Below are 15,040 nucleotides of genomic sequence, written 5' to 3'. Positions count from 1 at the left end.
GGACAGCCCAGGTGTGGCTGGGCTGAGATGTGAAGGAGATGTTGTAGCATATTTCTGTAGCACCAAGAGTCCCAGCGTCTTACCCCTCTAAAAAGGGCTCAGGGCTTGAGGGAGCTGTAGCCTGAGAGATGTGCTGAGTGAGCAGCAGAGGCCTTGGGAAGGTCTCTTGGGAACCCCCAGAAGTAGGTTTGGGTGCTGGTTGGGAGGGACGATGAAGGAAACCTGCCGGATCTGCGCCCGGGAGCTGTGCGGCAACCAGCGGCGATGGATCTTCCACACGGCGGCCAAGCTGAACCTCCAGGTGCTGCTCTCCCATGTCCTGGGCAGGGAGCTGTGCCGGGATGGCAAATCCGAGTTCGCTTGCAGCAAGTGTGCCTTCATGCTGGATCGCATCTACAGGTTCGACACCGTCATCGCACGTATCGAAGCCCTCTCCATCGAGCGCCTGCAGAAACTGCTGCTGGAGAAAGACCGCCTCAAGTTCTGCATCGCAAGCATGTACCGCAGGAACAACGAAGACTCGAGTACAGATGACAGAGCTGGGGATGGGACTGTGGACCTTTCTAACTTGCCTGACGTACGGTACGCTGCCCTTCTCCAGGAGGATTTTGCTTATTCTGGGTATGAATACTGGACGGATCAAGAAGAGCACAGCTTGGAGCCACACAGCTGCCATGCTTTGGAGGGAGCGAGTAACCGCCCGCGGCGCTGCCGTGGCTGTGCCGCGCTGCGGGTGGCCGATGCCGACTATGAAGCAATTTGCAAAGTGCCACGGAAGGTGGCCAGAAGCATCTCCTGCGGGCTGTCCAGCCGGTGGTCAGCCAGCATGGGCAACGAAGAGTCATCCGTGTGCGACGTGGCAGAGTCTGCCAGCGCCAGAGGGCCTGTAGATGGGGAGAGCATGGAGGAAGGCACGCCAGCCTCCTCTGTTGAGTCCCTAGACACAACTGTGGAGGCGAGCCCTTTGCAGCAGAAAGATGAAGATGCAGATAAGGGGGTGAAAGGGAATGGGAAATGTGATGATGTTTTGGATGACCGCATGACCCCAAACTCTTCGATGAGTGGGAACAGGCTGGAGCTGGCCCTCAGTTTGATCAAGGCTTTGGACTATAAACCGCTCCAGAGCCCCCGCGGCAGCAGGCTACCTATTCCTGTGAAGTCCAGCTTGCCCCCTACCAAGCTCAGCCGTGACTTGGCAGATGGCAGCACTTCTGCTGGCTTAATGTGTGCTGGTTCTGTCTTCCTGAACACAGACAGAAAATCCTTTTCCAGAGCTCCTTTGGGTCTTTCCCTGGAGATTTCAGAACTGCAGGAGCTGTGGGACGACCTCTGTGAGGACTATATGCCACTGCGGGTACAGGTAGAGGTCATTGTGCAGCCGTTCGCTTGAGCAGCGTTCCTGCCGTCTGATGCTAAGCCCACTAGGGATTCTTCTGTGCTGAGATAATAGAGATAGCCACGTGCCGCTGAACCCAGGGCTAAGAATAGGCAGCTCCATCCTTTTTAGGTGTGCTGCCTCTCTCCTCTGTCATTCTTCTGTCGTCTGTTTCCTTCTTGCGTTCTGGGAAGTGAAGCTTCCCCCTCCTCCATCGGCTCTCACTGTGAATGCAGCCTGCTAGATGGGTCTAAGCTCTTTGCATGCCTTGTCGTTCTCCTGCTGAACAAACACCAGTTTCACTTCAGCTTTCTCTTTAAGGAACTGGTGTGACTTTTACCCACAACCAGAGGGAGTGTTTTAAGCTTCTGGGCATGAGTTTTCCGGCAAATGTGTTTTCTTTGTGCCTGGGTAATGGTTCAGTCTCAGGAACGCCTGCCTCCAGAGCCCTGCCTCTGCAGATCAGGCCTCCAACCTGCCTAACGTGCAGATCGGCGCAGGCATCTGTGGCTCGTGCCCTGAGGAAAGGGTGTTTTCCTTGCAGGTGGATTTGTGCCAGGGGATGACTTTAGGGTTGGTATTCTAGATAATTGGTTTATTTTCTGATCCTTTGAAAAGATTCATCAATTAACGGCAAGTGTAGCTTAGAGGTGATGAAAGGTTCTGCTTTTGCAGGACTTCCTGGTGGTGTTATCTGCCTTGATGGTAATCCTCCTGTAGCTTCGAATTGCCTCTGTTTTGCCGGCTTTAATGAAATCTTCATTAGTGTGTAGTCAAAAAGCTGAACTTGTAACTCCTGTACCACTTTCCTTAATGAATAGAAGGCCTCAGTCAGCTTCAATTCAGGAATATCCATGTCAGCCTAATTGCATTCCCATTAGAAGCCTTAGTGCTGTCTAATGCTCTAGGTAGCCTGGGGGATTAGAAAAATGCTTTTTTATTACTATGGCAACTGTGGCTGTGCTGAATTGTGCTGCTTATTCAGCCAGTGCTGCTTTCTGCTCCATCTGCTCGGGCGTTTCCCAGAGCCATGTGCTTTCCCCATTAATCCTGCTCAAGAGATGATGCTAGGGAGGACTGTAGAAAAATTTCATCTGGTGCACAAAGGCATCGTGATGGCAGTCAGTGACTGAAGATGTGAAGCAGGGCATTGATGCTGTTCCTGTAGTCTGTGTTTCTTGGTACTACTTTTCACTGCTAGGGATATATTTACAGTGTAAAAATAGGCTTTATCTGAACAGAACGTGGCGCAATCAACGTGGCGTGTTTATGCTTTGTGTCACACGTCGCTATCCTCATCTGGGAATGGCTTTAGAGGAGTTTCTCCAGCCTCTGCCATCTGACTGCTCCTGCTAGGAATTCATCCTGTGGGATTTTCTACTGCCCATTTCTTGCCGCCACAGCAGCAGCTGTGGGTTTCAGTGCGGGGTCTGGCAGAAGGGGGAAAGCGCTTCATCCTCTGGATGGCTTTAACAGTGAAACTGAGAAGTCAGATGCAGCTAAATGGTTCTTGTATAAATTATTTGTCTTTGTATGAGCAGTACTCTTTCTAAAAGTCAAGTACTGCCATCCAGCGATTCACCTGCATAAACGCCTTTCTGTAGCGTGAAAGGGATGTATAGGATGACCGTTCCCCCATTGCTTTTGGGAAACTGCAGTTCTTTAGATTTACTGCCATACGCTACAATGGCTGAGAGTGGTCTGGTGTCACGGGCACGTGATCTCTTAGGTACTGTCGTCTTGGGCGTTTTCTTGAACCAGCAAATCTTACCCTGCATCGCCGCAGCCCCAGGAAAATGCCACCACACTCGGCCTTCTTGGTCAGACACGCTCTTGCGGCTGCCTGCAGTGCTGTGCTGGCAGCAAGGGAGGTGTTCCACGACTCACAACCGGTCTTTTATGTGCTGTTCTGGGCAGATGTGAGCTTGGCAGGCTTAGATAAGGCCATGATTATTATTACTATTTTTTAAAGAAGTGTTCTATCTAGGTTAGTGTGTGCTGACATTGCTGGAGCTGCACTGGGGAGACATTGTCAGTAAAATGCTGGTGTAGGAGAAACCTCTGGGGAGCTGTGCTTCTGACATGGCTGCAGAGAAACACGAGGGAGGCAGCTTGAGTGGGCTTTGGGACTTTGGACTCTGGAGCTGGCCCTGCCTTTCCCTTCCCTGCTCTTAGCTCCTTGCAGGCTTTCTGCTTATTTTTCTTTGTAATGTGCAAATTGTGAGAAAAGGTGTGTTTTTCTTTTTTCCCACCCCTCTGTTTTCCTTTATCAACATTATTTCAAAATAGCTGTGGAGTTCAGACATTCCAGCAGATCTCCCTGTCTGATCTGAAGCTTTCTGGCTGGGCAAATGTGAAATTACTTCCTGTGGTTTCAGTTAAATCTTAACAAAACAGGTTAAAGGAAAGCATTGCTTCTGTGTCTAAGAGGCAATGCACAGGCCTGGGGAGCTCCCCTGCGCTGCCTGCCTTTCCCAGACACAGCATTTCTGTAGCTGCTGAAGATGAGGATTCGGACTGACAGGGCTAATCAGAGTCGGCTGTTGTTTTCCCTGTGCTGTGCTGCCTGGAGCTGGTGCTCTGTGTGAGCTCTGAAAAGCTCTGGGATGTTCTTATAGCCTCTGCACTGCAACCCTGCGCTTGCCAGGGCTTAACACAGATACCAGTACGGTTGATCTTGTATCACTAATGAAATTCAGGAATACTCAATGAGTCCTGTGAGGGCTGGGGTGAATGCTGCTCTCAGGACTTAACTCACTAGGCAGGAGGTACCACAAGAGTAAGAAGGGATGACAAGGGATTAGTGTGTGCTCAGCCAGCAGGGTCTGGCAGGCCACGTGTCAGAAAGTAGGCTGTTTCCATTCTCAATAAATGAGTATGTGTCATGAAAAGAATCGCAGCTGTAGCATTGAATTTGCTGCAGTTTGTGGAACTGCAGGGAACCACACATGGCATGGGTGCTGGAGCATGGGGAGCTGTGAAGGAGAGCCCACAGAACCACAAAGTGGAGGGGTTCAGAGTGGGAGTGACTGCCAGGTCCCAGCAAGAGGGTAGCTGGTGGGAAGGATTGAAGGTTATGGGCTTGATGAAGAAGGAGAAGCTTGACAGAACATGTGAAGGAGTTTGATTTGGTGCTGGCTTTGTTTTGAAGCTTTTCAAAGCTGCCAACAGGTTAGATAGGAAGGAGAGAGGTTTCAGAGACGTGGCTTGGGTCTGAAGACCAGATCTGTCATCAGCCTGCAGACAGTGGTTAGAGCCAGACAAGCTGCTGAGCTCATCATACAAGAGTAACGAGAGACAGGGAGCCCAACCAGAGCCTCGGGGCAGCAGGAAGTTTCTGGTGGGTCAGGCAGAGAGCTGCCAGGTGCCAGCCTGCCACCCAGCTGAAGGAAGACATGGGCAGCATGATGTTTTGGAGATGGTTAGAAAAACACACTGAGGCATCTTTTAAGCCTGTGATGCAAGGTCTCTGAGGGCTCACAGCTGAATAGAAGCCACCAGTCCAAGACTTGAGGTATTTGTCTCTTTTTTCTTTTTTTTTTTTCCTCCAGAATTTGCAAGATGAACGTCAGCAGCCGGCTTCAGGTGACCCTGCAGCAGGGGAGCACGTGTCCGACCTGCGTGCTGCAGAGCTGCAGGGCGAAATCCAGCAGTTTGAAGCTGCCAACAAGGTATTTCTTCATGAACAGCAGATTCAGTGCCTAGTGAGCCTGATGTAGTTAGTACTGGAGGGTGCCTCCTAGCCTGGCCAGCGGTGGGCATCTGTGCCTCTGTTCCAGCAAGGGTGTGTGTGCTGACACGATTGTCAGTGCTGTTGTCGGCCAGCTTGAGTTAAGAGCATTTACTTTTTTCTGCAGTTGTGCTGTGTAAGTTTTCCATACTTATTTTTGCAAACTATTATTTTGGAAGAACTTCCCACTTGCCTGGTAAGCCTTCTGGCAGCTGATGAATGAGAGATGCACAGAGCTATTTCCCTGTCTCTTGGATTTGCATGGGCTGAGCCTGGTGCAGGAGAGGAAGGCCACCTGCCTTTTGAGATAGCTGCCACCTTTTTTGCAAGCAGTAAAGAAGATCAGTGCAGAGGGGGTCTTGCTTTCATTTTGATTTAAAGGCTTTCTTAAGAAAGTAACATGCAGCTGAGATGTCATGATGGAGATCAAATTTAAGATGTGTTGGGAGGGGTTGATGTTCTTAGTTATGCCTTTGAACTCTAAGGTAAATTGTGCCCACTGGCAAAACAGGGATTAAATGGGAAAAAAACACTGGGAGGGGGAGCTTATTTAAAGCTGGGGACAGCTATATGCTCTTGAAGCTGCCTGGACCACAAAAGTCGACAGGGAAATAAAGAAGCCTTGGGCCCAGTAAATGCAGTTGGAAGTGTTTAAACAGTTTAAGGGGAGTGTCTCTTAGAGAAGAGATAACATGACAGGTGTGTAAACTAACGAGCAACACAAGGAAATCATGTGGCAGCACCAACTCCTTAAGAAACTGAGGCTTGAGTAAGTTCTGAGAAAGACGTTATCATCCGAGACTTGAGAATGCCGACAGGCAGCATGTTTAGAAATGCTAAGAAGCAGTTGCATAAATGGTCAACATGCACTGCATCACAAACATGGTGAAAGCAGAGAACTCTCCTAAAGCTGTTTGAGTTGGTAGTCTCTTTAGGATGAAAATGTCAGAGGCAAAAGTTTCTCAGGCTGTAAACCAGCCACAGAGATGAGTGAGACGTTCGCCTTTGCTTTGCAGCCATACTGTTGGCATGCTGGCATTGGCTAGCCACCAGTTTACCTAGACCAGCAGCTGCTGCAAGAGTGCCTAGGTGGTTGAAGGAGGCAGTAAAAGAAAGGAGCTGGAAGATTGTAAAGGGGCAGCTGCAATGCTTTGGGGGTCCTGAGAAACAGAGGAAACTTTTTTTTTTAGAATGTGTAGCTTCTCCATGTTGAATTTTTTGTCCAGACCTCTTTTGAGGTTTTTAGGCTGAAGCAGCCCTTCCCTCCTAAGGGAATGGAAATAGATAATAGAAACTGGGAAGGCTGCTGGGCAGTCCGAGCAAGACTCTCTGTGGTATCTGGGAGGGAGTATGATATGTGAAGGCAAGCCTGGAACCTCTGCCCTGCGCCAGGGGGCTGCATTGGAGGGACCAGAAACACAGGAACGGTCCTGCAGAGAGACGGAAGGCTTTGTGTTTATTCACTGGTCTCCACCCAGTTCAAACAGTGTTGACAGGCTCTAGAGGGAGCTGCATTGATCGGGTGAACACCTGGGCTATATGGACTTGACTAAGGAGTGGAGATAGTCAGAAGGGTGTTTATGTAGAGCATAAAGCAGGATTAAAAAAGCAATGTATTTCTGACTTCAGTTGTTACAGGAAAAGCTGAATGAACTGAATTTTGAATTAAAATCTGTCCAAGAAACATCACAGAGGCAAGATCGTACAATCCAGAGTCTGAACGAGGCCCTGAAGAGCAAAGAGAGTAAGGTAATAGTTTTGGGTGGATAGGGTGATGCTCACAAAAGAGGAATGTGTGCTAGTCCTGTAGGCAGTGGCTGAAAACAAATGCTTAAGCCATTGCTAGGTATCCTGGATCTCATGAAATTATTTCTCTTGAGTTTTGTGGGATGCTGATGTGTCGTAATCCACAATGGAGGCTTGGAACAGGAGGATATGTACTTGATTTGTCAGTGACTGGGCTTCCTATCCTTTGACTTGCAGACAGAAGAGCTGTACCGTATCATCGAAGGGCAGAATGAGACCATGGCCAAGCTGCAGGACATGTTGCACAGAAGCCATCTGGGACAGTTGCAGGTATGTCCCTGGAAAGCCTCAAATACATCAGGTTTTGTTCTGCAGGGATCTTGGTATTTAAGTCCCTCTCATGAAGTGAATATTTGAGTTTCTCTGCTTCCCACTCTTATTAGATGTCAGAGAGCCCACTTTCATCCCAGGAGCAGCAAATGTCACTGCTAGATCTTCAGAACACGCTTTTCTGCACCAAGCTGGAGGTGCGAAAACTGACAAGAGCTCAGCGCCAGAAAGAGCATCAACTGACTGAAGCCAGGAGAGCATCCCAGCTCCTAGAGACCATGGTGCATGAGGAAGAGCAGCAGAAAGAGGCAACGTGGAAACACAACCAGGTATGACAAGCCCTTAGCCTGGAAGTCTCTGGGTTTACATGACTTAAGAAGCACTGATGTAGTCAATACTCCACTCTCGTTCATCATTTCTCCCTACACCAGTCTGGGCACACTCCCTAACTCCTTGTCACATGTGGCAGAGAGAATTCTCCAGCTTCCTTAGCTTCATATCTGAGCATTTAGAATCAGCACAGACACTTGATAGTGGATATGTTGTTACTTGTATGTCTTTGGCTGGTGCAAATGTCCCTTTTCTTTTTGTGATGTTACAAAGTTAATGTCAACTGCCACACGGGTTCGCTGTGATTGACTGTAGAGCTCTGCCTGTGGCCAGAGCAAGGACTTTAAGTAAATGGATACACTGGGAAATATAAAAAATTTGAACTTCATCACCATGGAAGTGTGTTTTGAGATGTGAAAGCTAGAGTACTGCAGAGCATTTTTGGCTATTCCCACAGCCCGTGTTGCTCTTAGCTTCTTCAGATTGGCCTACTGTTTACAGGTCTGTTGAGAACTGACTGCCAAGGTATGTGCTTTTTCCTGTCAGGAGCTGCGTGCTGTGGTACAAAAGCTGCAGGCAGAGCTGCGGGACAAGGCTCAGCAGCTTCAGACTGTGGAGTGGGAGAAATGCTGCGAGCTGCAGACCCAGGAACAGAGAGTTCAGCGCTTGAGTCAGCATCTGGCTCGCAAAGAGCAGCTTCTGCAGGTAAGATGCACAAAGATTCAAGTTGAGTATAACTCACCAGGGCCCCTGCTCCTCCTTTTGTATTTGGCAATGCAAAAGTCTGTCTGTAGCTTTCACATGTACCCTTTGAAGAAAGGAAGGAAGGAGGTGCTTCTGGCCTCCTGAGATGAGGAAGAAGGCACAGGTATCTGAGTAGCTCAGCCCACAGCGATGCCTGGTGAGCCGTTGCAGTTGCTCATCAACCAGCCTCAGGTGCTGGGACTTTGCCACCCTTTAATGTGGGGGTAGAGCAAGTATAGGGTGGAGGTAGTTAGCTCTGATTTTCCTGTGCTGCTCTCTGGGATGTTTCTGGAGTAACAGTCGTACCAGGCACGTGTGTGTTTGACCTCTAGGAATCAAGGGCACTTCTGCAATGCCAGCAAAGCTTGGACAAGAGCCCTGCAGCCATGAATGCGATGTTGGAGAAACTGCAGCAGCGAGTCAGTGACAGGGATGCTGCTCTGGAGGTGAGCACAGTCTGTTGGTAGTGTCAGTTTTCCCTGAGGTTCAGCTTTTGGGCTACCGTTAGTGGTGCAGCCCCAGGTTGGCCCCAGGGGTGATGATGTCTTCTATATTGTCTTCATGGCTCAGCCTTCTAGAGGAGCCCTCTGGAAGGGAAAGCTGAGGTGCCCCACACAGTGAGTAGGGGGCTGCAGAACCCTACTACGCCATTCTGAGTGATCACCCCCTCTCACCCTAGCGAGCAGTAGATGAGAAGTTCTGTGCCCTGGAGAAAAAGGAGCAAGAGCTGCAGCAGCTCCGTCTCTCAATAAGGGAGCGTGGAAGTGACCTGGAGAGACTGCGCAATGTCCTGTCCAGCAACGAGGCCACCATTCATGTGAGTGCTTGTACCTGGGCATGCGGAGTCCAGCCTGGCTGTTGTGTGGTGCTAAACAAAACTTCCAGTGAAGGCTCTGGTTGTTGGGGAGAGTGGCTGCAGAGTGTTGGCCTTCCTCTGACCCTGCATGCAGGGCAAGTTCCCGGATCACTTGTGTTTCTGGGCTGGTTGTAGAGGCAAGTGTAGTGTCTGGAGAGGATGGGTGAATCTATGTCACTCCACTAGCAGAAGAGACTGTTTTTTTCCAGTTCTGCTTAATTCAGGGTAAAGTTTCTGGCCCTGGTTGAGCTGCTTCTGTTGTGGTCCCCAGAGCCTGGAGAGTCTCCTGAAAGCCAAAACCCTGGAACTAGAGCAGGTCTCAGCAACCTGCCAAAACCTCTGCTGGCTTAAGGAAGAGATTGAGGCCAAATCCTGCAGCAGGCAGAAGGAGCAGGAGGGGATCATCCAGCAGCTGCAGACCTGCCTGCATGACAGAAACAAGGAAGTGGAGGTAAGGCCTTAGCTTGGCTTACTGAGCCTTTGGCCAGTTTGTCTGCAGAGAGAGTGGTCCCAAACCAGAGCCTTCTGGCTGCCTGCCTGTAAGGAGGGCATGTGAACCTGTGCCCAGTGCTTTGGAAGCTGGCTGCTTTTGGCACCTGTAAATACCTGTGCTTGCTGAGGCACTGCTTTCTCAGCTACACCCAGGCTGCGGAGCTGTTTGTCCATGAACAGCTTGCAGTTTGGGGGGAGTAATGTCTCTTCATCTCTCTCTTTCTCACCTTGTTCAGGAGCTTACAGCAACTCTGCTGTGCAAGCTAGGCCCAGGACAGAGTGAGGTAGCAGAGGAACTGTGCTTGCGTCTCCAGCAGAAGGAGAAAATGTTGCAGGATCTCGTCAGTGACAAGAACCGTCAGACTATGGAGCATGATGCTGAAATCCGGGAGCTGCTGCAGGCCATGAGCACCAAGGAGCAGCAGAGCAGAGTGAGTTGTGTGCAGTGCTGCAGTGGGGAGGCTAGGGTGCATGGTTCTTTATTGCATTAAGCAAACAGAAGCTGCTCTCTGACTGCTGCTGGTGGAGCTGCTGAGTGTTAAAGAACCAGGAGAGATGCCATGAGTTCTTTCTAGGTTGGTCTCAGCTCCTCACATGGGAGCAGTTATGAAGCAGCAGCTCTTGTAGCAGTGTTCAGGTGTCAGGTCCCTGTCATTACATGGGCTGGGTATGTGTGTGTGTGTGGTGGGGAAGGAGGTACAGATCCTCCTAGATATCTGTGCTCATGGGCTTGGGACAGCAGAGGGCCTGTGAGAGAGTTGCTGCTTCACGTGGGTGTTACCAGACCAGAAAGGAAGACTCTGAGCTGTGTCTTGTGTAGCACAGAAGTCTGAGAAAGCTCTGCTTGTTGGCTCTTAACTTACACGTTAGTCAAACTAGTGTATGGTCCTGCACGGGTAAATGCTGCTTAAAGAGCCACAGCTCCTACACTGCCTACTCTTGCACACTGGGTGCAGTTCAGTGTTAACTGAGATACTTTGCATTGAGCCCCCTTTCATAAAAAGGGGGCTAAAAGGCCAGGCACTGCCTCTGACTCATTTTGTCCTCTGTCTTTCTCCCCTCCTGAACAGGGTGAGAGAAACTGAGGAGCTTGTTCCTCTGTAGACAGAGAGGCTGAACCTTACTGCAGTTGTCTGGCAAGTAGAGATGGGAAGGCTGCAGTAGAATTGCTGTAAGTGGCCAGGAGCAATAGGTCCTAGGCTGGTTTGCAGAACACTTCTAGTCTCAAATGACAGATAAATATTGAAAGGGCTTCCCTTAGTCTCTAAGGAAGGGGAGGGACAGGGATCCTACTCCTGGTCACAGCTCTGCCTTCTCCTGTTTTTCCCACTCAATCAGGTGGCTGCTGAGAAGATGGTGCACGCTTTGGCTGAAAGGAGCTGTGAGTTACAACTCCTACGCCAGCATGTGTTGGTGAAGGAGCCTGTTGGGACCCAGTCAGCTGGTGCCAGGCTGTTGAAGCAGGACAAACAGCCCATACAAGTAAGAATTGTGCACTGTTTCTCTCTGCCTGTGGACTCAGGGCTCCAGAGAGAACTGATGGCAACAGGAGGAAATGGGAGAGAGGGGAGCACCACAAAGAATGATAGAAATGAAAGTGGGATTAGGGAAGAGACTTCCTATAGGAAGAAAAGAAGAAACTGAGGAGCAGAAATGCTGCCTGGATGTTCTGATCTTGATTCCACCAGCCTTTGTCACTCAGTATCTGCTTTTGTTTTGATCAGGCAGTATTTGAGCCCTTAGGGTATGCGAGAATACGAAAGAAATCCACCCTCTGACCTTTCAGCATTGACCCAGTCCTTCCTTGGGCTGGGCTGCCTCGCTGTATTGTAATCCCCTCCCTGACATTGTCACATTCTGGAGGGGACAAGAGAGCTAATTTTAGGTCCCACTAATTCTTGGCAAAGCCTGCTGGCTGTTTGCTGTCTCCTCCACAATTGGAGTTGGTATTTTTAAAGCAGCTTTGCTAAAGACCCCTTTGAGGCTGAACACAACTCCAAGGCTACATAAGCCATGCTCCTGCTTGAGCAGCTGTTAATGGTTTATTGGTGAGCTGACATGTTGAATGTTTTTAAGCAGCTGTAAACAGGTTGCTTGTTTCTATTCCCAGGATCAAAGTGAGCTCTAGAGGCTTCCAGGGATGTGTATATGGGCCTAGCTCTGTGTTTTCCTTCCTGTGTTGTCCTTTGGGGCTGCATCTTTGAATGAAGATGTAGGTCTTTGTAGAGTCTCAGTTGATAGCTGGGTTTGCTGCAGTTGAGTAAACCCTGTTTCATCCTTACTATGAAGATGCTCACTGCCAGCAATCTCCTAGTGCCCTGTTGCCCACACATACAGCTTCTAGGTTGGGTGCAGTTCATTTGTCCCCACTTGCCTGGCTAGATCCCCTCCGTTAGTTTCTCACATTTCAGAGGCATCTACAGAGCAGCCAGCAGCTTTGCTGCAATCCTGGAGCTCTCTCTTAGCTGAGAGTGCTAGGTTCCCCATAAAGGTGCAAACCTGGAGGCTTTTGTGTTTTCAGGAAATACTGCAGAGACCTTGTGGAGCTACAGCCATTGCTGGACACCCACAGGGAGACAGCAGCTGCAAGACAGAGGGAGGTGAGTTTGGTGACAGCTTCTTTTGAGGTCCCCCAACATGACCAGGACTTTTTACTGTAGGAGAAGCATGATTACATGAAACTGAGAGTCAAGAACTTTAAGCAAGAGTGATTGTTTTGAAATAAAACTGCCTCCCCTTTGGGTGGTGGTTTAAGGATGGGAGTATGAGAAAGAGAAAGAGGCTGGTGTTGGCTTTAAGGTGAGGGACTTCCATTGAAGACTGATGCTGTCCAGTGAAGAGTTTTTTAACTTTACAGTTCAGGCTGAGTTGAGACAATTGCAACTGGTTTGGATTGTGCCTTGGGGCCAGAACACCTGAACTTTGCCAGGGGCAGGACAGCAGGCCTGGGATGTTGCTGTTGCTCTGGGCTGCTGGTGAATGGTCAAGAAGAGTCAATCTTAAGAGAGATTGAGTCTCCTTCTCTGGAGGACCCGCCTGGATGCGTTCCTGTGTGACCTAGTCTAGATGATCCTGCTCTGGCAGGGGGGTTGGACTGGATGATCTTTTGAGGTCCCTTCCTACTCCTAATATTCTGTGATTCTGTGAAGGGAGGAGTGTCTACTAAGAGGCAGTGTAATGGGGAGTGCAAGCATTGTGGACCTATCTTGCAAAGAGTGATTCTGGGGTCAGAGCCAACACGCAGTAACCCTGCAGTAACCAAAGCTGTCTTTGCAGTTACGACGTCAGAGGCAGAACTGGAGAAGGATCTTGTTAATGCCAAAGAGGAGCTGGAGCTAATGGCGAAGAAGGAGAGGGAAAGCAGGGTGAGCTTATGATGGAGCCTGTGCTGATCTCCCTTGCTTACAGGAGATGGCTGTGCTGCCCCTCACTGGAGGTTTTGGACCCCTTATTCTGAGGGTACCCTCAGAGAGAGAAACAGGGCAGCAGCTCGCAGTGGGGTTTTGGCTTTATGAAGTCTTTCATGGCCTTCTCTTCCTTCCCTAGCGGGAGCTTGCTGCTCTCCAGTCTGTCGTGGCCACGCAGGAGGAAGAGCTGCAGGTGCAGGCCTCAGATATAGAGTCCTTGACCAGGACCATCCAGATCAAAGAGGACCTGATCAAGGTGAGATAATGCACTGTGCTGAGTCAGTTCCACCTGGGAAGGCTGCAGTGGAGTTTCTTCTTTCCCCACATCCTCTCCCTCATGCTCAGTCACTTACACTGAATGGCAAGACATAGAAACTTAGCTGCAGGCTTTCTGTGATAGCTGTGAGTGGGCACCCACCGCTAAGGAGTGAGGAGCATCTTCAGAGTGACGTGGCTAGCTGTCCATGGATGGTGTTGCTGCTGGTTTGCCTACAGCCCTTTGTTATTTTGGCCAGAAGACAAAGGCCCCAAACCCCCAGAGTGTTGTTGTTTGGCTTCTAACTCCTTGTGTACCAAACACCCTTTTTTGAGAGTCCTTTAAACAGAGTGCATTGTGTCCCTTCTCAGTCCTTGCTTCAGGTTGTTGTCTGTGCCTAATACACTCTGGGTGCCTTGGCATTCCTTTCTTAGGAGATCTGGGTCTTTCCAAACACTGGAAACTTTTGGCGGTTGCGTTCCAGGGAGGATTGCGAAGGTCCAGCTGTCCTTGCTACTGAGCCCTTCTTCACTGAGCTCTCCTGCTGTTGGTTTTCAGGATCTGCAGATGCAGCTGGTGGATCCCGAAGAAATTCCAGCCGTAGAAAGGTTGACACAAGAAGTGCTGGTTCTTCGGGAGAAAGTTGCCTTAGCAGAGTCACGAGGACAGGAAGCTACTGGAAACAGAAGGCAGCAGGTAGTGTGCCATGTGGGGATATGTTATTATTTCTGCTGGTGCTCGGTTATGGGGCTTTGTTTTTAGCCTTTGGATATATTGAGATGTGCTTGTTCTTGGAAGCTGTGTATGATAAGAGGAATTTAGAAGAGAGGATTGGTTCCCTTTAGCACTTGTCTCGAGGGCAGAGTCTTTTGGGAGTAGGGGTGACACTGATCAACTTGATCACTTGTACGTAAGCAAGAGAGGAAGGGGAAGCGTCTTGGTTCTGGAGCAGGTTTTAGATCACTTTGAGGTTCTAGATCAGGTTCCAGGTCAGTATATCATTCTAGAGGAGAGTTAGGTTCTGAGGGAGGGTTCGGATACCAGGTCCTAGTATCTGGTTCAGGGCTTACTTCTGTTTTGTGTGGGAGCAGGAGCCAAACGTTTGCAATTTTAAAGTTTGACTCCAGCCAGATTTTTAAAAAATTTGGGGTGAATGTTGGCTGCCTAGGGAAGCGCAGAGCCCCAGGGTTTGTGGGGCTTTCCTCTCATCCTGTCGCTTCTTACTTGGAAGACCAACCCCCACCTTGCTACAGCCTCCTTTCAGGGAGCTGTAGAGAGCAATAAGGTCTCTCCTCAGCCTCCTCTTCTCCAGGCTAAGCCACCTCAGTTCTGCCAGCTGCTCCTCATCAGACTTGTGCTCTGGTTTGGTAGGGAGGTGCTTCTAGATCACATTCTAGCTCACTTGATGGTTGTAGATCACGTTTCCCGGGCACTTGGATATTCTGAAGCGGGGTCATGGTTTAGCTGCCTTGTTGGTTCAGGACCATGTTCTGAGTCTAGCGTTTCGACTTCTGTTTCTTTTTAAAGTGTTGCATCTTGTCTCTTCTCTCCAACCAGTTGTTACTGATGCTGGAAGGGCTAGTTGCTGAGAGAAATCGGTTAAATGAGGCTCTCCAGGCAGAGAGGCAGCTCTATGGCAGCCTGATAAAGTTTCACACACACCCAGACAGGTAAGTGAGGCTGCCTTGCCTCCGTGCTGCCAAGCTCCGCTGCTGGGGCAAACATGGGTGGTCCAGTGGGGCAATCCCTGAAGCAGTGGTCATTCTGCAAGTCT

General features: G+C 49.7%; 1 protein-coding gene across 1 annotated transcript in view; it reads left to right on the top strand.

Moving 5' to 3' along the window:
* Positions 1 to 211: 211 nt before the first annotated feature.
* LOC104548840 (myomegalin-like) overlaps positions 212 to 15,040 on the top strand; it is a gene marked incomplete at its 3' end in the record, with an annotated part of 22,588 nt that continues 7,759 nt past the window's right edge. The window contains exons 1-17 of the mRNA XM_010194968.1: positions 212 to 1,366; positions 4,449 to 4,488; positions 4,961 to 5,046; positions 6,735 to 6,854; positions 7,089 to 7,181; positions 7,295 to 7,510; positions 8,058 to 8,216; positions 8,588 to 8,701; positions 8,935 to 9,072; positions 9,383 to 9,562; positions 9,840 to 10,034; positions 10,942 to 11,085; positions 12,125 to 12,203; positions 12,880 to 12,968; positions 13,150 to 13,266; positions 13,825 to 13,962; positions 14,824 to 14,936. Of these exons, the coding sequence (XP_010193270.1) occupies positions 212 to 1,366; positions 4,449 to 4,488; positions 4,961 to 5,046; positions 6,735 to 6,854; positions 7,089 to 7,181; positions 7,295 to 7,510; positions 8,058 to 8,216; positions 8,588 to 8,701; positions 8,935 to 9,072; positions 9,383 to 9,562; positions 9,840 to 10,034; positions 10,942 to 11,085; positions 12,125 to 12,203; positions 12,880 to 12,968; positions 13,150 to 13,266; positions 13,825 to 13,962; positions 14,824 to 14,936 (3,176 nt within the window). The remainder of the gene's footprint in view (positions 1,367 to 4,448; positions 4,489 to 4,960; positions 5,047 to 6,734; positions 6,855 to 7,088; positions 7,182 to 7,294; positions 7,511 to 8,057; positions 8,217 to 8,587; positions 8,702 to 8,934; positions 9,073 to 9,382; positions 9,563 to 9,839; positions 10,035 to 10,941; positions 11,086 to 12,124; positions 12,204 to 12,879; positions 12,969 to 13,149; positions 13,267 to 13,824; positions 13,963 to 14,823; positions 14,937 to 15,040) is intronic.

The sequence above is a fragment of the Mesitornis unicolor genome, unplaced genomic scaffold (assembly GCF_000695765.1).
Source record: "Mesitornis unicolor isolate BGI_N332 unplaced genomic scaffold, ASM69576v1 scaffold39431, whole genome shotgun sequence".
Taxonomy (NCBI): domain Eukaryota; kingdom Metazoa; phylum Chordata; class Aves; order Mesitornithiformes; family Mesitornithidae; genus Mesitornis; species Mesitornis unicolor.
This window is presented reverse-complemented; position numbering and strand designations above follow the sequence as displayed.